The 26,180-nt window shown below is 36.6% G+C and overlaps 2 protein-coding genes across 5 annotated transcripts in view; one reads left to right on the top strand and one right to left on the bottom strand.

The window, feature by feature from the left end:
* The first annotated feature begins 6,139 nt into the window (after nucleotides 1-6,139).
* On the top strand, nucleotides 6,140-12,365 carry LOC135164702 (venom protease-like). Its single transcript, XM_064125315.1, has 8 exons — nucleotides 6,140-6,393; nucleotides 6,694-6,830; nucleotides 6,914-7,050; nucleotides 7,731-7,828; nucleotides 8,109-8,376; nucleotides 10,349-10,593; nucleotides 11,665-11,825; nucleotides 12,109-12,365. The coding sequence occupies exons 1-8, from the start codon at nucleotides 6,288-6,290 to the stop codon at nucleotides 12,268-12,270; spliced, it is 1,314 nt and encodes a 437-aa protein (XP_063981385.1). The 5' UTR covers nucleotides 6,140-6,287; the 3' UTR covers nucleotides 12,271-12,365.
* LOC135164642 (atrial natriuretic peptide receptor 1) overlaps nucleotides 12,295-26,180 on the bottom strand; it is an 80,135-nt gene continuing 66,249 nt past the window's right edge. For all 4 annotated transcript variants that reach the window (XM_064125190.1, XM_064125216.1, XM_064125198.1 and 1 more), the window contains 6 exons: nucleotides 22,170-22,319; nucleotides 20,546-20,738; nucleotides 17,338-17,512; nucleotides 16,395-16,493; nucleotides 15,254-15,345; nucleotides 12,295-14,152 (listed from right to left, as the gene is read on the bottom strand). In XM_064125190.1, coding sequence (XP_063981260.1) covers nucleotides 13,802-14,152; nucleotides 15,254-15,345; nucleotides 16,395-16,493; nucleotides 17,338-17,512; nucleotides 20,546-20,738; nucleotides 22,170-22,319 — 1,060 coding nt within the window. In that variant the 3' untranslated portion in view covers nucleotides 12,295-13,801. The remainder of the gene's footprint in view (nucleotides 14,153-15,253; nucleotides 15,346-16,394; nucleotides 16,494-17,337; nucleotides 17,513-20,545; nucleotides 20,739-22,169; nucleotides 22,320-26,180) is intronic.

Genomic DNA, 26,180 nt, shown 5'->3' with positions numbered 1-26,180 from the left:
TTTATATTCGCATGTAGTTAATGTCTTTGCCATGAATTTCAGTTCGATTCAATGTCGCCAACATTTTCTCGTCGATAAAATGACGATTGCATTCGAATTTGAATTTTATTCCTTTTCCTTGGTTTTCATTCCATTAATTAAGTTCCCAGTTATTAATGACTATTGAGGTTTTCAAGATTATATGAATCTCGCAATTGCGCGGTTTCATTGCGGTTCACTATGCCCTCTTTATTTTTATGTGGAAAAGAACATTTCAACGATGAACGCTATAAAATTCCGCAATATTGTCAAAGGTCCCAGAGAGCACATCAATAATCAATAATTTATCAGTGTTCATGGTATAAACTCATGATTTCGACTGCATTGAAATGATTTATAATTATAAACCACATTTATAATTATAATTTAGAAGTGGTGAAATTAATTCATAGAAACCCGAAGAATTGACTGTTAACATAATTCAAATAACTCGAAACTAGTTTGAAATGAGAAATTCTCATGGCTTTCAAACAGCACTGCAACTCCCTAACTATCGAAGTTTCGGGTATACTCATTAAAGTATGAAAAACCAATTCATCACAAGTGCTTAACGATTGAATAACGTGATGATATCCGTCGAGAGTTAAGGAAAGTTCTGGCTTGTCGGTTATAAGTGATAAAGCAAATCAAGGTAAAACCGTTAGACAAGTTTCCCTAAGGGATTTCCCAGTGCAATTGACGTTGGATTACAACCGGGTGAGTTTGAGGCTGAAAGTTATGATTTTGACCAATGGCGGATACCCAACTACTAGAAAACCCTCGTTAACAAACTCCAGAGTTACCGACACCCCAAACTTACGACGTTCAATAAACACGAGTGATTGAATTCATTACTTTCGAGTAATATTCCAGCTTGAATTCTACAATTTCATTCAGAATTTCTAACTTGATATTGAGGAAATTTACACTTTCGAATAAATGAATTCCGGTTTAATTGTCTTGCAGTTATCAGTGATATGTAGCAAGTAAATCTGTACTTTTCATTGAAGGTTGGGGATGTAAATGGAGATTTTCAGGAAATACGAAATAATTTTAATTCGAACAATTTTTATATTTCTTCCGACAATAAAAAATTGAACAATCATCAGAATTCATTCAATTTACCGAAACAAGAATCAACCAGACCGAGAACAACTGTTTCGTATTGCATCGGCTTATCGCCCTATGGTAAAACGATAGAAAGTAATGGCACGTGTTTAATTACAATCCAAGTGTAGTCATACACATGGGGCTTGCATTTGTGTTATTAAAACACCGAGTGGAATAACCGGTAAAGGCAATGGTGTACACACGAGCGTAAGCAACAAAATGGTGAGGGAGGGGAGGGGGATAGTATCCGTTGGCGATAATTTAAACGCCACCTTAATGAGATTAACGTTTACGAGCGGTTTCGCTACGGTGTAAATGAACGGAGGGAAAAATGTCTGTATTGGGGATTATTTTACAGCACGACTAAGTGACCTATCAAAGTGTCACACTCTCTAAGTACATGAGAGAGAAGTTGAAAAAATTAACAATGGGAAACTGTTACTGGGATGAGACAACGGGAATGTTTAGATTAACATCTGAAATATTTATTAATCTATTCTAGTGTTAATGAACTCAACCCACGACCAACATTATTGTCAATTAATCCAAAGGCCACAGGTATGTTGCTCTGAGATATAGAAAAAAATTTTGAAAATTAATTTCGGAGTAAATTAGCTTTCATGAAATATTCCAGAATCGATTTGGAGAAAGAGTTGGAAAATTAGTGAACGTCGTGAATTATGAGGACATCATCGATGTAATTGATTGTAGATTGACACGCGCGTTTCCTCGGTTTAATTAATTAGATAAATTTTTACTTGAGTCGTTGAGATTGAAATTGTTTTTGGGTGAATGCAATTTGGGCGAAGGACATCAGAATTTTTTTTATGTCATTGAAAATCCAATTAAATTAAGATATTTCCATATTTCTAGAAAGTAATTGAATGTTCAGAGTAATCTGAAATTTCAGGACCTTTTAAGCCTTAAGTCGGATTCCTAGAAATTAATCATCAACTATCCATGAAATTTGATTAATTTTTTCACCGATTACTTAAGATTCAGATATATGCGTGTCACCAATGCCCCGCAGTCTTGCTACAGTCACGATAATTCAATTTATCAAGACTTATTATTTTTTATGTTCATGTCCTTCACAATGAGATGTGACACTCGACCATGAGGCTCCTCGAAGAATTAAGGAAGGATGGTGTACGCGTGCCGGGCATTCGGAATTTTCTAGCCCATTTCAACTCTCCCCGGAGACGTAAACCGAGTGGAATAAGAAAAGTTTTTTATTCGGAAAAAGGAGGGAATCGAGAAAAAGGAGCGAATGGTGAATTTTAAGACGGTTGCCATGATTGGTTCCCTCGGATGTGGAGAAGGAGAGGGCTCATGGACAAACGGGGGAACTTGAAACCGAAGATGTGGACAAGAAGTGGTTTTCACGATGCTGAGCTGATTCTGGATCGACGAGGAATTGTTTTGCTGTTGCATCCGGTGGACGGTGCAGTGCCGAGGTATTCTGGTGCAAAAAGTACTGTCGATACTTATCGGTACAACACCCGGGGGGGGGGAGGGGGTTTACAGTGGAATGTAGCAAAAACGTAGAAATGAATGATTTTTAATTGGAAATTGGCTATTTGGGGAATGAAAAAAAATCATCAGACTCCGTCTGATGTTGGGGTAATTGTAAATGCGATTGAATAAAAATAACCGGAAAATTCACCGCTTTATCTACGAAATTCTAATGAAATACTTTTGTCAATCTAAAAGAATTCTGCAGAATTTCTATTAAAATACTGTAATCAATTTTGTAACTTCACTGTATCATTTTATAGAGGAATTTGCGCTAGAAAAAGGAAAGTAGATTTTTATTTTTCTGTAAAAATTCTTGAAGCTGAATATTTTAATTTCCGTCGATATCTTCGTACGTTGATCTCATATTTAAATTCGTACAGAAAATTGAAAAATCATGACTAAGAATTCTTACAGAAAAAATTCCAACATAATAAATTATATAATATCTATTCAAATACATGGGGGGTGTTGCGCAATGTTTAGTAGAATCGCTGGGAAAACAAGAAGAATCTTCCAATAGAATTTTAATAGGAATCATCTAAATAACAGTACTACCGAAGAACTAGTCAAAATTTTATGACAGCTATTCAGTTTATGGTATTTTTCGTGACACAAATGTTATGTAACCATCATATACTACCTAAATAGCAATAAAAATGTCACATTTTCCAAAATTCAATGACGTAAATTCTATGTGACCTCAATATCCCATCTAGAGAGTTATGATAATATCAAACAATCACATGAAACCCGCCAATATGATGTCACGTTTTAATTTTCTTTCGCTTTACAATGACCTCTCTTCTTGATCATTCCGAGGTCAATTTCTACATATTTTCTCATCGTAAAATGGGAAGGAAAATACTCGGGATTCATATAGAGTACGACGGAACTGAGCGGAATAAACGGTGTGCGATCCATTTGCTCGTAAAATATGCCAGCGTGTGGTCAGACGACAGCATTTGCTCCGGTAACTCTTCGCATTTATTTTTAAATTGTGAAAAATAAATTTGCCCTCTCGAAGCCTGCACATGACGTCAAATATTCACCAGAAATTTATTCATAACATATAAATATATTATTCACGCGGAAAAAATAAGTAAGTCGAATAAATATTTTATTTATGGAATTTTATGTTTGTTTGTATTGTAAATAAAAAAATCCTATAATTGAAAATCTGAACAAAGGTCCCACCCACCCGGCTATAATCTCAGCATAAATTTCGAGAAGAAAAGGGAAAAAGGATCATAAAAGCCGTCGATAACGGAGAGGGCGTCATCTTGCGTCGAGTAACGGCGAGTGCGGACGTTTTTATCGGCTGACCGGGAGCCGATCTCTCGGTTCAAATGACAATAAAACCCGGAGGCCCCGGTTGATGGTTTCTCGCGTGTTACGAATACGTGCGTGAGGACTCCTCAATTTTATTTATCCTCCAGGTATGAGGAGACCGATTCACGTCAAATCATTTGAAATTTCTTTCAAATTTCAGTTTTTACCCCCCAAAGTTGCGTTATTTTCTCCAGAAGACAATTAGTCTCTTCGTAAATAATAATAATAATTAGCGTTCGATTTTATTTCCTCGTGACGAATTTATTAATTGGATTAATTAATGTTATGAGGGATTGAGCACTACTTCAAAATTGAATTGGAAAAAATCCTTAATAATAAGTCCACGGAGAGAAAAATTATTGAAAAATTATGTGACTTCCATAATTTTCCAGTTAAAATACTATTCAGTAAAAAACAATTAGGAAACAATTACCCACTTTTCCAGTGAATTTTCAGGGCATTCCAGAAGAAGTACGGAACATTTAGTAAAAAAAATGCATAATTGTTCTATAATTTTTACTGAAAACAGTTTTAACTGGCAGATTACGGTACCGGCACCGTCATTTTTAACGAATTTTTCTCTCCGTGTGTGGTGTGATTTTTTATCTACTCCGTTAATCACATTTTTCGCATAAAAATAGTTTAATCAATTATGAAACATATATCTGCTGGAAGCATATGACAACGTGGGCGTATCGCAAGAACCATAGACGCCACATAACGGTGCCAGAATAATTGGCAAGACACAATTCAAGTCGTGGACCTCCGTGGGCAGGTCCTCCGGTGTCTTCGGGGCGTTACACTCAAGGGTCAATTTCACATAAATCTCAATGTACGATGTCAGATGGATCAGGTACAAAGTGAGAACAGGAGCGTTACAATCTCGGTCATTTGGTTTCTGAACATCGAACAACTCATGCGCAGTCATTATCACTTCTCTTGCGGTCACATGCCCCAGGGCTCTACTCCGGGAATCGCTACACGAATTATAGCTTCATTCATTTCATCTAGAGTCTTTCTCCACTCATCAAATTTTAAAGATTAATTGATTTTAATTGGCAATCGTGACGGAGTGAGAAATTATTCTTAAATAATTTTATCGTCCAAATATGCAAACTTTTTTCTAATATTCATTTTAAAATACTCGGAGAAGCTAAATGATTCCCCAGAATTATAATCGAATACCGATGGAAAGTCAATAGAATTTCTCAAAGAAAATACTGACTTGTTAAATTATTTTTTTTAATGTAAACACACTTAAACAGAAATGTTCCAACGTTCGACGCGTATTAATGCAATGATTTTTAGCGCGCATTTCTCTCTTTTTTATTCACCGAGGGATGAAACTTTATTTTTCTGAAATGGATACGGGGTTATAAGTATGAAGCCAATTGGCAGCGAAAAATCCAGTGATAAACACTCGCTGAAAACACGCGAACGAACATTTGGCACATGTTCTAAAATACTTTTTTTTGCCCTTGGACTTGTTCTTTTTTCTAGAAAATTATTAGTTTAAAAACGTGTAGTTAAAAAGACTAATAAAAATATCGAAACTTTGGATGGTTGTTTTCTACGTACGATAAGTAGGGGTTGAAGGGTGTTATTAGTTTCTCCTTTCGTAATGACGACCCATCTAATTTCCAGTAGGCTTCTCACTAGATTCGTTGTGATTGTACTTGAAAAATATGAACTTAACCATGTCCATCACTTTTTTTATGATGATCAATTTCTAAAAAAATGACTAATTGATTAGAGTGTATGGAAAATGGAAGTGTTAACAGTTCACTCACGCGATGGGAATAACATTTCCAAAGCTTCCCCTCCTAGGCAGTAGTTCCATAATAAATGAGATGAAAACAAAATCGACAAAACGATTGATTTGAACATAGGAGATTTTCGAAATAAAATTCTCCCCCCATTGAATCAACAAATTGTTCTACTGATCGAAAGCCTAAACCGATGAATTATAAAGAACTGTAAAAAATACCTCGACATTAATATCCATCAATCTCTCAAAATTATTAATGAGCAAGGAGGGCTATTAGAAAAACTCGTGGGTGTGCTAAAGATGATATTTCAGTTATGGAGTGAACCAAGCCCCTGACGAAGCGGTAGATACCAAATAGAACTACATCGACACCATGAAACTTTAACATAAGCAACGGGTTCTCCCGTATTTCGGTTTCTGTTCATTCGGTTATACTCAACTGCTGGTGCAACATCGTTTTTTCCGTTAAAACACGAGACCTATCTCTCACAATTGTCAACTCGTTTCCGGGAATTGTTTTTGCATGTTTCAATAATTGAGAAAAATGTTTACATGTAGAACATTGAGTGAAACTATTCTCGTGGTATTTTGCGTGTTCTCCCTTTATTTTTTGGCACCTGTGAGGGGTGAGAGTGTACCCGTCACCATCAGTAAGTATTGTTTTGTCCATTTTCATTGACAAATATCAGTGAAACTAAATTTTATTGACAAAACTTTTAATAACAGGAAGTTGAATAAAGCAAATACTGTTTTTTTTTTAATTAAAAATTTTGTTCTCATCGTTTTATCAACTTTTAACGAAGGATGCAGCGTTGGTACGTCCTTTGATAACTCTATCATTGATTCGCACACCAAAAATTCAGGAAATTAATTAAAACTCTCCACCGACATTTTTTTTTCAGCTCATCTACATTTAACTGTGTTTTAATCTACTTTTTATGCGGCTCTAGATTCACGAGGGCTTTCGAGTCTTGAATGGGGCCACCACTTGGTGCGCGGGGAAAAAGACCCATTATTACCCGAAAATTACACGTACGTGCATCTTCGTGGGAAGCGGTTCGTGTCTCTACCAAATGCAGATCGAAAGGTAAACTTTAATTATGAAAATTGGGAGGGGTGGGGAGGGGGGGGGATTTTAATTGCTTTTACGAGACTGATATTTTATTGCAGTTGAATAAACCTTATCAGGCGTGTATAGCGCCCGAAGATAAGAAGGGACACTGCAGGCACTTGGACCAGTGTGTCCTCAAAGACTTTCAGAGAAATTTCACGAGATTTCTTGATTACATTTGCATTATAGAACATTCGTAAGTGTGAAATGTAATTTATACAGTAGTTGGAGAGTTTGTTGGCGACATGTCATTGAATTAGATAATTAAATTGCATGAGAATAATTTAAATTCCTCTGGTTATTTGAATTTCAGCGGTGAATTGCGACAATAAATTTTCAATCCCGCTTAAATAAACTCAGTCTAACAATTTTCTTTGCATTTCAATGTTTATAAAGAAGGCGTCAAAATGAAATTAAATTTATGAAAATTATCCGTACCGATTACGGATTATTGACGATCTAAAAGTTTCCCGTTTGCTACACTCTCCCTAGATAATATACATATGTTATTTTAGTCGAGAGCTAATTATTAGTGGAATCGTGTGTGAAAAATTATGAGACAATCACTTGAATTTCTGAGCTGATTCGCTAGTCTCAGTGAATGGACCACAACTCCTGTCATTTTGACTGACCAATTCCCTCAACATGAAGAGGAGTATGACGATTCCCAATGAATCAAAAATATAATGAACTCAAATTTTCCCGATTTTTAAATTATCCCGAAAAAGTCGCAAAGATGCAAGTGCGCTTGCACCTAATCGTCTTGCGTCACCTTGCGTCTAATCTGCCTATCCCTATGGGTAGATAAAGCTTCTAACCATTTTCCGCAGTTAGTTTGCCCCAACTTGAGAATGAATTTATTACGATTCACATCAGGTACGTTGGCGTCTGCTGTCCGGACAGTGCTAAGGAGGTTGTACAAACCAACTCTCCCGCCTCAGAGAACCTCATCGGATTTCTGCCAGCAATTGCAGGTAACCCCGTGTTTATATTAACCAAAATGGCAAATTGTGATAACAATGCTTCATGTAATTTCACTTCAACCCATGGAATTCCACTCAAACACGATGAAAGTTGAATCGAGTAAGAAAATAAATAAGTGGAAAGAATAATCCTCGGGTACCAGCTGTTGCCCCAGCTCGAGTCTTCAATTTGATCCTCAATTTTTCTCGTTGAATCAACGTTGTTAATGAAGGTCGGAAGGATTTTTTCGTTTTGTTTCATAAAGTTTTAGGTGAATTAATTAATGCGCAGATGTCGACGAGAGGCCTATTTGGGATGCTGTACCTCAACCGAGTCAGAATGCCACGAAATCTGAGGACTCGGGGGAGAGGCGATCGAGGGGTCCCCGAGGATGTGGTATGAGTGAAAAGAGCTCCACCAGAATTGTGGGGGGAAGACCCGCTGGTCCCCGAGAGTGGCCGTGGATGGTCGCTCTCATTCGTACTGATACTGATCATTACTGCGGAGGGGTGCTAATTACTGACAGACATGTTCTCACTGCCGCTCATTGCGTCTACGGGTAAGTTATATTTAATAAAAATATGGCTAACGGTTGGTTATAAACGGTTTGTTTTTTAGAGAATTGGTACACAACGAGGTGAGTGCATTTTGTTGAGTCTGTTTTCGATCACTAAAGCATAAATTAAAGGCAAGGGAAATTTTTATTGAAATCTATTTTATCGGAGCGAAACGTGAGTTGTAAAAAGGATTTTTTATTTTGCTCTTTTCCTTCCTTCATAAGATATTCAAGGACAGCTTATCTTGAGCAAAATGCACTGGCCTCCTTTTACCAGTTCAAGACCAAATTTATTGTTTAAATCCCAAGAAGGTCAGGTTTGTTATTTGAGTGATTTGATTTTTTTAAATTTGAAGCACCTACGTTTCTCCTCTATTGATGAAATTGTTTCAAATGTTAATTCATCTCTCAGGACGCAGGTGTACGGTTTTTCGAAATAACTTTCTCAGGTTTTCTTCTAATTGAAAGAGAAATAATTTATAACGGTTTACTTCAAATTGAAATGACCTAATTATGAGTTTTTCATTCTTCGGCAGATTTAATAGCGAGAGAAAATGCACCCGAAAATACCTCAGTATCTGGGGGCAAAAAAATTTAGAGAGAAATCCGCTCCTTATTAACAAAAGTACATTCATTTGTCTATTTATATTCAGAGTCATTCAGGAAAAATTTACCATGTTTTTTAACGGTATTGAATTTTTTGTTTCGAGCTTTCGCTAAATTGCTATCTTTTATTATTCCATAACTCTGATTAATCAGCGCATAAAAGGTGAAAACATTGTAAGGAAAGTGATTAAAAAAATTAACGCGCACTCAAGAGTAGAAAATTGAAACGAGAAATGGTAATATTCACAAAGTGAGAAAACACCAAATTACAGATAATTGCTCAACGACTTTCATTCAGAAAATTTTCCGAACGAAATAACACGGTTAACGGATCTCATCACGATGTTAAGGTACAATGACAATAGTCCCACGTAGAGATAAGTAGCCCGACAGTTTCACGGAGGAGTGAAAAGCGTTTGAACGGCGCTTCCGCATTACCGAATGAAACCGTTTCAACTATTCAATTCTCATATACCTCACGAGGTCCCTGAATATCATGTAGATACTAATAGGTCGTAGACGTAGGTCATAGCCCTGAGGGCAGGCTTTCCAGATGCCTTTTGTCATGGAAATCATACAAATAACACTTGTGCTCACGATATGTGAACCCGCGAGAAATTCACCTCTTGTGGAATCGTTTCACCTGGAGTGGACGCAAGTGATATACGATGAGAAAAAATTCCGTGTCAATAGATGCGAGTTACAACGGAAACTAGATCAATAGAGACAGAATTTTCCCAGAGAATAAATACCAGGAAAATATTTATCGTGTCAAGCCGAAATTTTTATCCATACAAATATGCAAAATATTTTTCTGCATGAATTTTCATGAGCTTTTGGGATTTATCGCAGGGAGGATTGGATTTCACAACGAACAGCTGGTTTATTCATCATTCATTAGGGAGACAGATTGCTTCCATGTTTTTATGGTTTTTTTTATCTTTTCCATTGACACGTGAGAGTTATCGAGGTATCAGTGATAAAGTTCAAGGGAAGAAAGATTTTCAGTGTGTTCCACTTTTAATTTAGAGTATGTGGGAGCCTCATTCAGAGAGAATCTAAATCATAAATATACCCGTATATATTAACAAAATATTACAAAGTCCGACCGACTTTTTTTGTTATTAAAAAAATCATAACATCCGTCATTTATGGCAAATGAATGAAGTGCATTATAAATCCTTCCGATGTGATGGGCACATTATTGAAATGGTAACGATCTATGTATTTAATATAAAAATTGTGTGTAATTCATATAAAATGGGTCAAGAGGTCATTTAAAAAATGTTATAAAACATCTTTTCGATTCTTTTAGAATTGTTTTTAGGTCTATTTTACCTAAGAGAACTTTACTTTTTTTATCCCCCAGAATAAAACCCAAAGATATTATCGTTCGACTGGGTGAATACGACTTCTCAAAACCCGACGAAACGCGCGCCGTTGATTTTGGAATACGCGAAATAAGAAAGCATCCGGATTTCGATGCATCAACTTACGATAATGACATTGCGATCATCAAACTACACAGACCCACGGTATTCAACACTTACATCTGGCCGATTTGTTTGCCGCCAACGGGTTTTGCCATCGAGAATAAGAGTGGTATAGTCACAGGTAACGTTTGCAAATAAAAAATAATGAGGTAAAGAAGAGTACCCGAGGAATTTAAATCATGTTCGCAGTTCAATTTTGAATTATTCTGCCTGACTGTTGAAACAGCATAACGAATTCACTTTTCCCCTCCATTATGCCCAAAGCCAGAGTGTAACCCGCTAATGCAACAATTGGTAAACTTCCTCGACCGGTATAAATCAGTAAATTATGCTGTGTACAACTAATTTAACCTCACATTTCGATTAACAAGGTGCATACCTGAGCATTACCAGCCGTTCATAACATTACGATGCACTCCACATAATGCTGCCTCCCCTCCCCGGCTCGCCAATTGACCTTGATTTTCCCATCTCTGGATTTGGCATAATGAAAGGGTAGCGAAACCCAATAAGCGGAGTGACAATTAACTGTACTAATTACACGAGCACTTGCCTATGTCTCTTTTCAATTAAACCTCGTAATCCTTGAATTTTTCATCACTGCAGGTAATTAGGGAAATTAAACAGAGAGATAAGGGTTGAAATATGAATTTTCATGTGTAATGTGATACACATGAGGAGAAAATTAGTCATTTAAATTTTCATATTTATGTTATTACTAGGGAAAGATATGTTGTTGTATCAACAAATCCGATATTCTAGAGATCAATTAGAAATTTTGCCAGGAATAATTATTAATTGTTGATCATTGTTTATTGAAATGGCAGTCAAATCAAAATTTCAAAGAATTTAGATGGTGATAATTCCGAATTCGACGTGGCAAGCTTTAGAATCCGATCGTTAGTTCCATGATTCCTTGAAAATTAATCGAATTCAGATGAATCATCATTCATTTGAACATTCTAGTAATAAGTTGGAGAATTTTCATCTTCTTTTAGTTTAAGACCTTGAATATGTAATTGTTTTGCATGAAATTTCAGCTTTCAGAAAATTTGTACAGAATTTTACGTGAATTTGCGTTTTTTCATCAATTGTAATTTGTCATTGTTTGAAATTTTGATGACATTCTGTTTATGATATTCCGGAGGGTATTATATAAAATATTCACTACGCCATGCAATATATTGATCAGGGTGGGGAACTCAGTATTACGGAGGTCCAGCAAGTTCGATTCTAATGGAAGTAGCGGTACCTGTGTGGCCCCACGATCTGTGTAGGCAAACAATGACACCCAAAATATCCCCTAATACCCTATGTGCGGGTGCCTACCAAGGTGGACGGGATTCATGTCAAGTGAGTATTGAAAATTCTAAAATTTCTCCAAAAATTGAGAAAAATTTATACGAATTTTTCGAGCGATTCGAGCGCTTACCTCCAAAAAGCCCTAACGGACGGTCCAGATACGTCTCCGCTATTTTCGATTACTACAAAATTGTTAATATCTATTGGCCAATTATCGATTTTAACGTGAAAGAATTAGACTGCTATAAGGCCCCTAAAAACAATAGTAAAACAAAAACCTTGAAATCACTTACTGAGTCGATCAACAGCTAATGAAACAAAATGTCCATGCCAGGGTGATTCAGGTGGGCCTCTTCTCCATCAGTTGGCTAACGGACGTTGGGTAAACATAGGAATAGTCTCATGGGGTATACGTTGTGGTGAGCCAGGGCATCCGGGTATCTACACACGTGTCAGCTCTTACCTCGACTGGATTTTCGCAAACGCCGTCTTCTAATCTTCTTCCACAAACTTCGAAACATCCGAAAACAATCAAACTTTATTATAATATATTGATTGGTACATTAAAAGAAGTTTTTTTTTCATTTTTAACCTCTGTTGTGAGATAAATAGAATTTCATTCTTTAAAAGTTAATGCAGATTTTTGTTTGTTCTTTCTCATTATTTTGTGGATTACTGAATCATTCCATTTTTCTCGTTCACAACATTCAGAATACTCTCAGTTGTCATCTTTCATAGTTGAAGAATAAAATTAATCACGCGTAAATTATCACAAACACCCATTCGCACAGTCATTGGAGGCCCAGCCTCGATATCTAACAATTCTATATAATATACGTCGATCAATATTATTTATCATTAAATGTAATATCCTTTAAATTTTTCTACCTCCGTTTACGTTAACGTTTATGTTATATACATATATATTCATATCTTTGTTGATTTACTTGTATTACACTTAACTAAGAACGATTTAAATCTAGACGAAACCGAAGTAAACGTGGAATTTAGCGATCAAAAAAATGTTCTTGAGATAATTTTTTCAATAGACTCCTTCCCACCCCGGAAATATAAAAAAAAATCCTGTTGATCCCTCGGAATACTTCATCCAGGATTCGTCCAAGAGAATGTGCCAGTCAACGTAAATCCACAAAATCCCTTTAGAGCCTGTGAAACGTCTTAAACACTACCTTAAAACCTAACAAAGTATTTTGTAATTTTATCATTGTTCCACAATCGTAAAATCGATGTTTGGGTGATGTTTTTAATCCCTATTAATTCGATCAGATTTTCGATGTGTACTTGAACGCAGCATAATGCTCCCTCTCACATGTACTGCGCACAATCAAATAAATCTTAAGCCCCAAGCCGCTCCCGGCAAAAATTCCATTCTCAATATATTCTTTATCATCAACATTAGCACCTTTGCAACATTTATATTCCCCTTTATATCTCATACTCTGGGTTATTATTTTAATTGCAATGCTCTTTAATGAAATCTTGGTTCTTCGTTTACCTTGTAAAGAGATCACATGATTTATGTCACTTAAATTATTACTTTGGATTCATTCGTTAATCTTTAAAGTAAATGATAATTTTTTACTGCTGAGAATTATCGAGGCTTGGTATCAATCCCTTCGAGTTTAATGGATTCATTTATTTGGGTTAACGATTATTTTCAATGGTCCAGCACCTTTTGTAATCAGTTACTCTAATTTCTTTTACATGTGCTTTTATTTTATTTAAATCTATCATTCATTGCACGTTCAAGGAATAACTAAAATTCTACTATAAATAGTATAATCTCCTTTGGTTTAATTCTCACAAGTCAAGAACAGTAGAATCAACAAAAAAATAAACTTGATGTCCTTAATTTCTCTGAGCACAAGAACCTAGTGATTCTCTCAACAAAATATTATTCCCCTTAACGAAACTTTAATAAACATTGTGAGTTGCATAATATCAACTCAATGTGATAGTTCAGGTCTACCGTTGAAGTGATTGAAGCATTATACAGTGAGTCAAGTTCATGGAATCGATCCTGCTGGCAGGAGTAGTGGTGCATTAGGTTCACTTTCCGCATGATTGGGCACATTTTCACTTGGAAGGCTCTGATGTACCGCTGAATTATTTGTATTACGCTGATGGGATGGCGATAATGTCAGTGTGTGATTACCTGGTGCTCCATTTCCGGTCAGATTCAGCATGTTACGGGTGCAATTCTGGTTTGATGTGTCCTGGGGATTCTGCAACTGACCCTGGGATTGCTGACTAACAACAGCTGATGGATCTGTCATTGTGCTTACTGTGCTCTGTTGGACGTTATTATTTATGGGCTTCTCACCTACTAACCAGTAGGTCGTCATCTTGCCCTTTCCCTAGAATTTTTAATCATCGAGTGTATTTTCAATATGAAATCCAGTATTTTTATGGAACTGGATTTACAAATTTTGAAGTATTTTCGGTGGAAAGTGTAAATAGCCAAGACGAGGAACTAGTATTGATTGAAGAGAATTTTTACGATAAAAATTATCCTTTCTTCTGGTAAACATGTAATTTCGGAATTGTTTTTATATATTTATGTGACTCTCATCATTAACTTCGTCAAGACTTTGACAGAATTAGATTCATCAATGTCTGTCTTCAGATTCTCAAGAGATATTTATTCATGCACTAGTGAGAATTCAAGTAAGCTCTCATCTTTAAAGTGATATTTTACATTTGATAAAAACCCGGCATCACTGCATTATACTTTGACTTTGAGTGGCGTATTGGCTCGTCAGACAGTGTATTGAATGTGTGATCAGGCAGACACGAGCAATTGGAGCGGAAGAATCGTGGTGGAGTGCGGAAGTGTGCGTACTAGGTGGCACTTTAGTTTTTACTGAAAGACAGGCCTCCGTATAAACTTTAATGTTTTCGATCTTGTGACATACGAGTGGGTGTCACAGAGTACGCGAGAGATTAAAGGGAAAGCCGACGTCAGTGGATAGTTTTTAACGACTCGTGTGTCTGCAGACGCAAGTTTTAATTGAAGCTTACGTGCGAATTAAAGTCGCGTTGAGAGTGAAATAAGAGACACGACTGACGGTTCATATTCTACCCGAAACGTTCTGGGGATCATCAATGACGCCAGATTGGCTGAGAGTATCCGGGCTGTGTTCAAAGTTTTTTGTCAAACAACTTGAAACAACGGAACTGCAGCATAATTTTCCGTTAAATAGTCACGTGTTGATTGAAAATTCCTTTAAAATTTCAATGCGGCTGTTTACGGTGTTTGTTTTTCGGTGGCTCACTATTTTATGCAATATTTTCCATGCTAGGTAATGAACAAATAAATCAATAAATGGATTAAATTGGAAAAGACCGAAGAATGGCAGTAAATCCGTGGATTATCCCTCATGATGGAATTTGTGGGAGAGTACCACCTGAATATTCAAACAGCCATCAAATATTGAATGATTATAACTGAACTTTACCTTCAACGTGACTTCCCCTCGGCAGTGAAGCTCAAACGTTCCAAAAGTATCGAGAACTTCCTTGGTTGCGGGACTGACATGAATCTTCAATGCTGCAACAAACCACAAGAGCATTAGTAAATCATTTTACGCAATTAATGAAGGTACGAAGTGGTGGGAATTAATTGGGTCACAACAAGAGAACTCTCAGAGGACATATTGACACTGGGGATACACTTCATCGGGGGATTTGTCTGCCCCCTCCCCCCTCACTCAACTGTGACAGTTTGTCACATGTAATATGCAAAGATGTGACTGGTTGTGATGACCTTTCACCCACAGAGACTAGCTGGAGAATGAGGGAGGGACTCAACTCTTCCACATCCATTGGCAATTTCGTAGTCTTTGACACGGAAACTGTTTCCCAGTGCCTCCAATTAACTTTGTTTGGTTGGGTTTATGAGAGGAGTGAAAACTCGAGGGATTAAATAGTGCTGGGAGGGGTTATCGTACACTGGTTACTATTCTGTCTGTGTGGTATAAAAAAAATGGGGAAAAGGTGATTATTATGGCATTGGTAAAGAAGGGAAAAATGGGGAGGGAAAATGGAGAAAAATCCCCTCGGGGTATTGGAGGTCTGGCCTGACGGCGGAAACACGTATATGTGGTAAAGTGGATTTTGCGGACAAATGAATGCGAGTGAGAATTTCAGAGCGGTGATTATGAAGGTAGGGAAGGAAGTGTGTCTGGAGGGGCTGTTTTTTTTTCCAAAACTCGGTGAAAAGGGACATAGAAAAATATCTCGAGTTTAGGATACAGTTTTAGGTTGACTGGATATTTATACAATGCTTAACAAAGGTATTTCGAGGGATAAGAATTTCGGAGATACTCGGCAGAATGTTTTCTTTTTTAATTCCCTTTTTTATGGCACAGTAGTGCTTCGAGGACTCCAAGGAATTTCGCTATTAGACAACCAAAGTACTTGTTAGACTTTCATGGAATTTCAATTGATCTATCCAAATGGAATGATATACAAGAAGATGAATAAATTTACTACTAAACGCCTACAACAAAGTTCAGAAAATTTCACAGAAGGTTAGAAAAAATTATGCCATGTAAAATTAAGAGGAATTTTTTTTTAATTGTGTTTTTCTCAACTTACGTTCTCCATTGCTCTCCATTCGAGATGCTGTATTCACAGTGTCACCGAAGAGGCAATACCTCGGCATCTTGAGACCCACGACCCCAGCCACACATGGTCCTGCAAGGATTTAAATAAAAAAATGTTATTCAGAATGTTATTGAATTGGAAGTATAATTTTCCCCATCGTAGAATATTTCATCCCGACTTTGATAAAAAGTCATCGGAATATCTGAGCCGTCAAAAGGAATTATAATGATGGCCCGATATCATCACCAGCTCAATATCCAGTTCCACTATGACCCACGGTCCACAGCGGTAAACCAATTAAAAAAGTAATTAACTCGGAAATTAGAATCTAGCTTGTCATACAACCCCAAGAGATGCATGCTTTGAATTTTCGTGGTATTTGACGCAATCCTCTACGTCGCTACATCACTCGATAAATGGATTCGAACGCAGGTCCTTGGATTTAACGGTATACACCAGTGTATCGATGTTTTTCGTCGTGTCTGTTGACGGGCATAGGGGAAAAGGAGAATCCACGAGGGAGAGAACACGGACAGAATGATGGACACCATTAATTGAGGGCACCGAATGGACTCTACAGGCTGCGTTACCAGCCTTCCGAGAATTACCCCATGCTCTGGGACATGGGGTAAAAATAACTTTTGTTCGATTGAACTTTTATTGAGAACTTTTCTTTACTGTGCGGATTTCCACTTCAATCAGTTTTTTTTCTTCTTTCCCCACTGAATAATTGGAGAAGAATCGCACAGTGTTTGCTATCAAAAAAATCTAGTGCTTGATCCAGAACTTTTATTAACTTAAATCTACATTTTTCCCGAACCTCTGTGAGACTAATGTTGAGAGATTCGCATTAGAATTTTTATCAAAATATTTTTCCGTATATCTGCGTAAATAAATAAACTTGAAAGTAAAATTTAAGTAATGAGGCACTCACCAGTATGCATTCCAATGCGAAGTTTGAGCTGCTCATTAGGTCTGTGCCGTATACTGAATGTCATAACTGTATCACGTAGTGCCAGACTCATTCTCGCAATTTCCCTCGCATGATTCATTCCATTTCTCACAGGCAGTCCTGAGACGACCATGTACGCATCGCCTATCGTCTCCACCTGAGAATAAATAAAAAAAAAAGTAAAATAACGAGGGAGTTCTATTGTTGTGTCTGGACTTTTTTCACTCGAGTCAAGATTGTGAATGCTCTGGAGGGATTCATAACACTAACTATGTGGAACAAGTGGGTCAGGGTCTAGGGTGAATACTTCGGGGGCTGATTAGAATCATTTCACTCAAATTCTAAAAATAACATTCACAACATTTATTCAGGTGATTCAGTGGTTCAACTCGATAACATTTACGAAAAAAGTCATGACACGGCTTTAGAAAATTCAGTCGAAAATTTATTGAATTTTTATTAAAAAAATTTCGTAGATTCATTGCACGGTCTATTTATCATTTGATAAATGTTCAATGAAAAATAAGTTACAGAGATGTCCATGCAATTCCTTGATTCTAATTTTTTGCTAGATTTTTTCACTGGCCAAACGAGAAAAATTGATTGAAAATAAATTAAACGACTCATGCCATGTTTTTTTATTCTGTAATTTTTGTTCAATGATATATTCGCTAGGCGTGTATTCAGGATACCATCAGATAAATCATGCCATCCCTTGTCACGAACCCAAAGAATATATGGGACTCAATTGTATTTTATTCGTATAATTCTTCTGGTATAACTTCGATCTTCTGTATCATTTATTTCTTAATGATCTTGACGAAGAGATGGAATTACGTGTTCTGATAAAAGCCGACACGCAATATTTTTTGAGCGCAAAAAGGCATTAGGAGGGAGTCCTAATGGAGTTTGGGAAATAGGGTAGGCCTGCACGTTTGATTCTCCTCTCAACTATCCCCTGAATATCCTTCATCATCTTATTTCCACAGTGCAATGGCCACTCACTCCCCCTCAGCCCCGGAAATTCATTGGACTACGTGCCAGCCCACGCAGTACAAAATAGTATCATTTTTTATCACTGTGGTTTTTTCGAGCGTCAAAATTCACGGCTCATCATTCCTCAAGTGATATAAATCGAGAGTTGGGGATCGGAGAGGCGTGTAAATGAGGAGAACAGTGAAGTGGTGTGAAAAACCAAAATTGATGGAATAGCCTAAAAAATCTCGTCATCTCATCGTCGTTTCCTAGAGGGATATTTCCTAAATACTTTTCTTCTTTTTTTTTTAATATTTATTTTCATAGGGACTGACCTACGCACCATTCGAACACGTCCAGCAATTAAAATAATTTTGATAATTTTTGAAAAAGAAAGTGTAATGCGTAGACGACAACTAAATGTCGAAAACCTCATTGGTGACTAATTCATTCACAGCACATTGATGCCTACAGGGAGAATTTTTTTAGTTACTTTTTTCAAATTACATTATTCCCATAAAATAATATCATTACGCGAACTGACATTAGATTCTGGGATGAATCTCCAACCCATCTTATGAAAATTTTGCAATTTCAACTTTATCCACAGTGGATATTCGTATTCAAAAAAAGACATGAAGTTTGGGATTCTCTGGGGATCGTTGCCGTACAATGTCTTGGAGTGTAAATTTTATTTCCCGTTACACTTCCACCTCGTTGGGTTTTATCGTGGGAGGAACTGCTGGTAAGGATAGTTGCAGTTACAAGTGAGGTTTAATAACAGTGTTTGTTATTAATGGATTCAATAATGTCGGCTTTAATGATCGGTCTCATTTTCGCTGCGGGTAAATGAATGGGAGTCATAGGTGGTGAGATGACCTTGGAGATTTGTCTCAGGTAGAAATTATGAAATTGAATGTCTCTTTTACATTTATTTGTGAAAAAAATGGCAGGAATTAATTACTTTTGACCCCTCAAGGACCCTTCTCTTATCGCACAGTATGCACTACTACTTCTAACGAGTTAAAAAATTATCAAATAGATATCTAATCACGGAAAAATACATGAGAGTAATAACTCACACCTACAAAAACACTCAGAAAAATGTAGCAGTTCTCTATTAATGAAAATAATCTCTATAAGTCATCAGGAACAATTAACAAAATCAGACTAATATACTTCAAATCTGTTAAATTGATCTCGTGCAATTGTGCTATCCATTTGAATGAGTTCGAGTGTGATCTCTCACTGGAAAAAAAAACGAGTGAGATCTGACGAATTGAATGGGCGAAAAAATTCGGAGAAAGGGAGCGTTGATACGTAGCGATTCGCCTGACCCAATTTAATAGAAACTCGTTTGGGAAATTCAATTATTATTCTCTGTCTCCCGGAGAAAATTGAGGGAAAAAAAATCCAAGCCTTTTTGCCAACGGGGAAATTGACGAGTTCGATAGCGTCAATCTGGGATGGACTGTCTCAAAGGTGAGGAGGGAATTATTCACTGATGGAGAACATAAATAACGTTAAAAGTCAAGCAAATGCACTTAGCACTCAGTACATGGTGTTATACCTATTAATGGATGGGCTATCCATTAAAACCAACTAACAGCGTTCATCAGCCAACTTTTCCGTTGTGTAATGGGATATTTAGACTGACGAAGGGTTTTCAGAAAACTGAACATAATTATTGATTGGGATTTAAAGTGAAATTAAACATTAAATTAATGAGGGAAAATACGTTGAGTTTATCAATGGATCAAGTTCCCTATCATTGCCCTATTACTGCGAGCTTTGAGCACAAGACAGATAATCTGTATGATATACTATAATATAACCCAATAAACATTTTATATGTAATTATTTCCATATTTACATTATCCAATTTTAAATTATCGTTGTGTAATAGCGTACTATAAAAATAAAAAATTTCTGAGACATGTCATTGACTTCAAATAATGGTAGGCTTCAAATTTTTGTCAAAAACTCATTGGCACTTAAGCCTATCCACCCTGAAAACCCAAGCTACAAAAATAAATTGAAAAATATTTCAAGTCTTTCAAAGGAAGCATTGACGGCACACCCCAGTGAATGATTGCCTGGAAATACCATTGACCCATCAATAACTCTGAACCATTGATCCTTGACCTTCATATTTCATGAATCAAAGCTCTCCCCTCAGAACTCATAAAACCAGTGAACTTGAAAATTTATTTACCTTGTAGACATCGAAATTTTCGATGATCGAGTCGAAGCACGTATAAAGATCGTTGAGAAGGTCGACAACCTGCAGTGGTGTACTTTCAGCTGATAGGCTGGTGAATCCAACGATATCACTGAAGTAAATTGTCACGTGATCGTACGTTTCGGCAATGACACTTTGACCCAGGATTAATTGTGATGCTACGGATCTGTAATCAAATTAAAATGACGAATATTACACAGCACCGTAATGAGAAGAAATTTTTTATGAAAATCAGCTTTTAACTCTGAACTCTTCATTTGAGGAGCTATTGCTAATTGCTGTGCAAAGAAATTAAAATTGTCCTGAAATTCTCAGAACACATTGGAATGGAAAACTTTTAAGGCCACCAGACTCCAGTGTCGGACAATCAGAAAAAACGAGAGTAGTTGGAAGGAGAAAATTAGAGCGTGAAAACTGGTGAAGGTGTACATACAGTAATTTTCCCAAATGATAAATATCCACCAATGGTCTTCTGGACTTGGTAGAACACTATAGAACTCCCAGGGTAATTCATCTAGGGAAATCTCCTGTCAGTGGAGCATGCCTTTCAGCAATTCCAATTGAATTAAAAGGATAATTGGAGCCTGAGTGGAATGCTTTATCCCAATAACTGATTATCGATGTAGTACTATCGCTATACAAATTAGAGTGAATTAAATTGTCCTGTTCACGGAGTCTTGAACCCCTTCCATTCTTAAGAGGTGGATAGCAACCCGGTCTGATGAACTTAAAGGCAAACCAATTTCATAAGACTAAACTTATAGTTATTACGTTGATTATGTAAACCCCTGAGTGAGGTACCACGTGTAACCCTACAATGGGAGAGAAATGACCACGTGGAGGCTGCTATCGTCATTAACCCCCAACATTCAATAGTTCCTAACTATGACTTATTTACGCTCCAGTTATTTACGTCCCGGAAGATGGTTTGCATCACGCGGAGAGGAAGAGTGCTCAGTAATTTCCAAATACTGATGAGAGAACGGCATAATAAATTGCAACGTGCTGGCAATTTTTCTCACTCGTTGGGCATCGAACCACTGGTTTCAATATTTATTAGAGGAAATGACACAAGACATATCGCTCGACCGAAGAATAGAAGGGAAATTCCGGAGAGGGATTCGAAATGTCAACCGAGTTTCGTTTTATTGCCTCGTCCGTTGTATTTCCCACAAATAATCCCCCAGGTTCTCCATCACTTCCGCTACATAATCGGAATTGCATGTGTCGATGTGAATGTTTGGAAAGTTCGGGGAGTTTCTACAAGGTTTTATCTGATCTTCGTGACCTTCATTGCACCACATATTGTGTCAAAACTCGATATTTTTCCAGAGCCAACGTCAGTTATTTTTTTATAATATTTTTCGCATTAAATTCTCATAATGAATGAACGATTATAGCTTCGAACTAAAAGGGCTATCAACCATATCGTAATTGTGAAGCTTAATATCCTCAATTAAATCCTGATTATCCGAAGGGAAATTTTGGATCTGAATGACAATATCCCGCGGTCATTCAATCAACTCAAATAATTGTCGTTCATAATTTAAATAAATCACATGACGCAGTTCAGTAAAATAGCAGATATTAGACTCACTTTGGCAACAGTTGATACAGCAACTCCTCGCATTTACGTTTCTCCTCTAGATAATCCGCTGTGCGCTCAGCCACCAGTGTCTCTAAGTTGTTGGCATATTGTTCCATACGTGAGAGAAGATTGTCCAGAATATTGCTGCTCTCGTAGTCCCTGCAGTTAGGAGAAATGCAAAATCATTGTTAATTGTGGTAGAAACTTATCCCCTCATGTGCGGTTAAAATAATTGGAACGAAAAAAAAAAATTCATAGAAAATCCTCGTGAACTCCTCAACATTTTCAAGCAAAAAAAAATTTTGCACATTCCATCCCAATTTTTATTATAATTCTAGTGTCTTATTTCGTTGAAAAATCAACAAAAATGTTTGGAAACTGTATATCCAGAAATTCCATGGAAAATATTGGCGAAAATATAGGACTCAGACGTGTGGAATGTTCACCGCAGCTAAACACTCGTTGCAAATTCAATCGATTGATCTGATGAATTTAATCCCTCAACGTTGCCGTGAATTTACACTCCATCATGCATGGAAATTCTGGAATTCAGTCAGCTGAATACTTTCGCCCCGGGTGGCATGTGATAAACCAGTGTTCTTGAATTTAACAATGAAGTAAGGTACACATTTGAAGCACTTGGCATTCAATGTTTCGGCATGTTTCCCCAGTGCATGTATACATCCTCATTGTGCTTGGGAATTCCGGCCCGAAAACCGCACAGGGCTCCTCCCAAAGTACTTCTCCATGTACATACAGATATTGCATACTGCCTCGAGCCATTTCCGTTAAATTTCTCGAGGGAGTTATTTTCTGTTTCTGATTTTCATTTAAAAATCCAATTTCCGGTGACAGAGATTTAATTTTTTGCGAAATAAAACGATTTTCAGAATAGTCGGTGGAGACATTTATCAACTTTTTTGGAATTTCTAGCCCTTCTTTCTTCAGTTTACTGAGCGTTATTTCTTTATTTACTAACTCATACATTCCAGTTGTTGTGAAAAACGATAAGAATTTCTATGCAACGCGTTCTGTAAGAAAAGTAAAATAATTATGCCTGATTATAGGGAAAAAATCATAATCAGTTACAAAGAACCTCAGGGAAAATTGGATAAACTTTTGTGCCCAATTCCCTGGCCTTTCTCGCACGTGACTATGGAAATTTTTGAGTATTTTATACAAATTTCTGTTGAATGTCAGTTTGAGGGATCAAGGGGCGCCGTAAACCCCCTGAAGAATCAGTATACCCTTATCAGCGGAGAAAAGACGCTTCAAAATATAATTATCATAATTTTTCAACCTCACGTGGGTCTTGCCAAGCAATATCGTCGCAATGTTTAATTCATGAGGCAGTATCTTATGCTATACAGGCTACACGAGATCCTGATCCATTGTATCCTCCCGAGTTTCGCCAATCGGACTCGAAGTTTGGGGCGACTCCTCCAGCCCCACAATCTCCAGAATTTATCGTCAAGATTTGTCCTACACTTTATGCAACTCTCAACACCAATAATTCTCGGAAAATTCCGGAGACAAATCATCCATCGAAGGCAAGGCCCAGTGACTTCAACTGCAATTTCCTTTCTCACTACTTCCACTTTAGTTTACCCTTCCCCTACTCGAGATGTAATTAACCTCATTTCTGTCGCTTGATTGGCTCGGGAATTACTCAGGCTATCGGATTATCGGACTGACACCTCTTTGGCAAGCTCACTCCAACTTTCAACCAAGTTCAATTACTGTGATAAATTAATTTCACAGGGAATGAAAAAAAGTATGTTTGCGCTTCGTAGTTGGAGGGATTTTTCTCGGGACAAAAAAATTTATAACAAGAACTTCCAGGAATTATTCGACACTGATTTATCTTTAATTTCAACTACTCAAATATTTAGTCACGCTGTAACAATTTACGTGATTTTTAACCATCAGATTTATCAATTCAACTGCGTGAGGAAACTGTGATTACGCGTGAATAGTACCATTCGAATCATGTAATTTCTGTCTTTGGTCCAACAATAGGACCATCTGCAATGCAGCCACTTGGTTCAATAACAGCTGTTTAAAATTAACAAAAGATTCCACAAATCCTAAAATTTGACGTAAGCAAGACCACAGGCAAGTGCAAACTCTGACGTAGGCTCTCAACGGGCTAATGAGATCACCTGTCTCTTTGAGATCCTCCACAGTGGTTACGTACTGTCAAGCTCTCGGATATCAATTTGTCCTTCTGACGCACATATGCGTAAATCAGGGTAAAGCCAGGGGAACAAAGGTATTGATTTCAGCCCAGTAGAATGTGTACGTAATTTTGTGGGAACCTATGGTATTCACTAGTAATGCCAACCCATTTACTGATTTTATTTATCAACGAAATGTCGACAATTTCGAAAGCTCTCGAAATCCAATTTTTATTTCATCCAAGTCTGTATCTGTCAGTGAAGTCTATTTTTCGTCTCCTCTGGGGGAAACAAAAAAAATGACGGAGAAATTCCTCTCCGACTTTTTTTCTCTCCCTCGAGAATGTACGAGTAAACGTCAATTCAGTGTCTCGGTCGATCGCTGAAAGAATAGCTCAGGTGTGTGAACGAAGATATGAAGAATTGATCATCGCTTCAGTGAGAATTTTCACTGCTTCAAGTTTCACTTTTTTTTTTCTCGGAGAACAATGAGCGATAAAAAAAAATGAGCCGTCATGGGACGCCTGGCAGATGTGAAACATCGTGTGTGTACAAGTAATATGCATAAAAGATAATATTATTACAGGAATTAAATATAGCCTAATGAAAAAATGAAGTATTACGAGATTCTTACAGTAAATGGTAACTTTATTTAATAAACATTTATTTACATGATATAAAAATTCGATATTAGTATCAAGTTGCCACAATTTAAATATTTTCATCTGTGGCTTCAATAGTAGTTATATTCGATTTTTCCTCTGCCGGTATTACTGTGACGATTGGTCGATGATAACTAAAGTACGTTACAAAAGTATTGGATGAAACACCATCAAGATATCTCACAAATACAGCATCTATTGTTGTTCCATATTTGGTAGTAGATTCTTTTGGATCGTTATTGATTTGCCATTGAAATTCTTTTTGAAGAAATGTCATTAATGGCATTGATTCAGCTCTTGCAAAATTTACACTGAAATATGCAGCTAAAAATAATGGTAGTTTATGTTTATTCGCTTTAAGAATTATTGAACCTGTTTGACTATAAGGAAATAACCTTTCATGTAAAAATGAAATGAGATGATCCATTTTGTTATTAGGTGAAATGTATATTACAATCATAATTAATTCACTTCCGTCTTGTAGTTTAACATGTGAAGAACACACATTTCCAATAGATGCAATAGTTTAAAATAGTCTGGTACTATTCGATTAATAAAGTCTGACACAACATTGATAGTATGCCTTGTGTTTAACTGATCAGGGTGACGTCCAGTTTCAATAATAATATTTTGTGATCCTTCTGATGATTGTTGGGAACTGAAATATTTAAAACAATATGATATTGAAATACACAAAAAAAAAAAATTTAAGTGTGGCTTCAATATACTCATGAACTCAAATCTTAGTTAATTATTGCAATATATGACTAAAGATTTGCAAGTATAAATTTTATTAATAAATTTTTCTATATTAATTCCTTCATGAATAATAAAAGAATCCTTAATTGAAGATAATATTAATATAATTTATATAAATTATTAATATGATTAATATGAATATAATTAATTAAATATAAAAATATAATAATTACATTTATGGAGACTTGAAAAATACGATCTACTTACTGATGACTTGGTAGTATACCATAGTGTAGTTTCACTTTCTTTGCACAAGGTTGATCACTTTGATCTTCTGAGTTATCACTGTCACACATATTTTATTGTCAAAAATTAAAATGAAAAATTAAATAAAACGCAGGTTATGTGTACCGTAGTAAACAACAACGTCGAACTGAGTGAGAAGCCACGCCGTACACTCTACTACACAGAATATAGATAGG

Source organism: Diachasmimorpha longicaudata, chromosome 1 (genome assembly GCF_034640455.1).
Source record: "Diachasmimorpha longicaudata isolate KC_UGA_2023 chromosome 1, iyDiaLong2, whole genome shotgun sequence".
NCBI classification, from domain to species: domain Eukaryota; kingdom Metazoa; phylum Arthropoda; class Insecta; order Hymenoptera; family Braconidae; genus Diachasmimorpha; species Diachasmimorpha longicaudata.
This window is presented reverse-complemented; position numbering and strand designations above follow the sequence as displayed.

Bases quoted from the DNA above. Each gene is read 5' to 3' on its own strand.
- LOC135164702 (XM_064125315.1), top strand. From the start codon at position 6,288: ATGTTTACATGTAGAACATTGAGTGAAACTATTCTCGTGGTATTTTGC. The intron at 10,594-11,664 runs GTAACGTTTGCA...TATATTGATCAG, and splicing joins TAAGAGTGGTATAGTCACAG to GGTGGGGAACTCAGTATTAC. The intron at 11,826-12,108 runs GTGAGTATTGAA...TGTCCATGCCAG, and splicing joins GTGGACGGGATTCATGTCAA to GGTGATTCAGGTGGGCCTCT.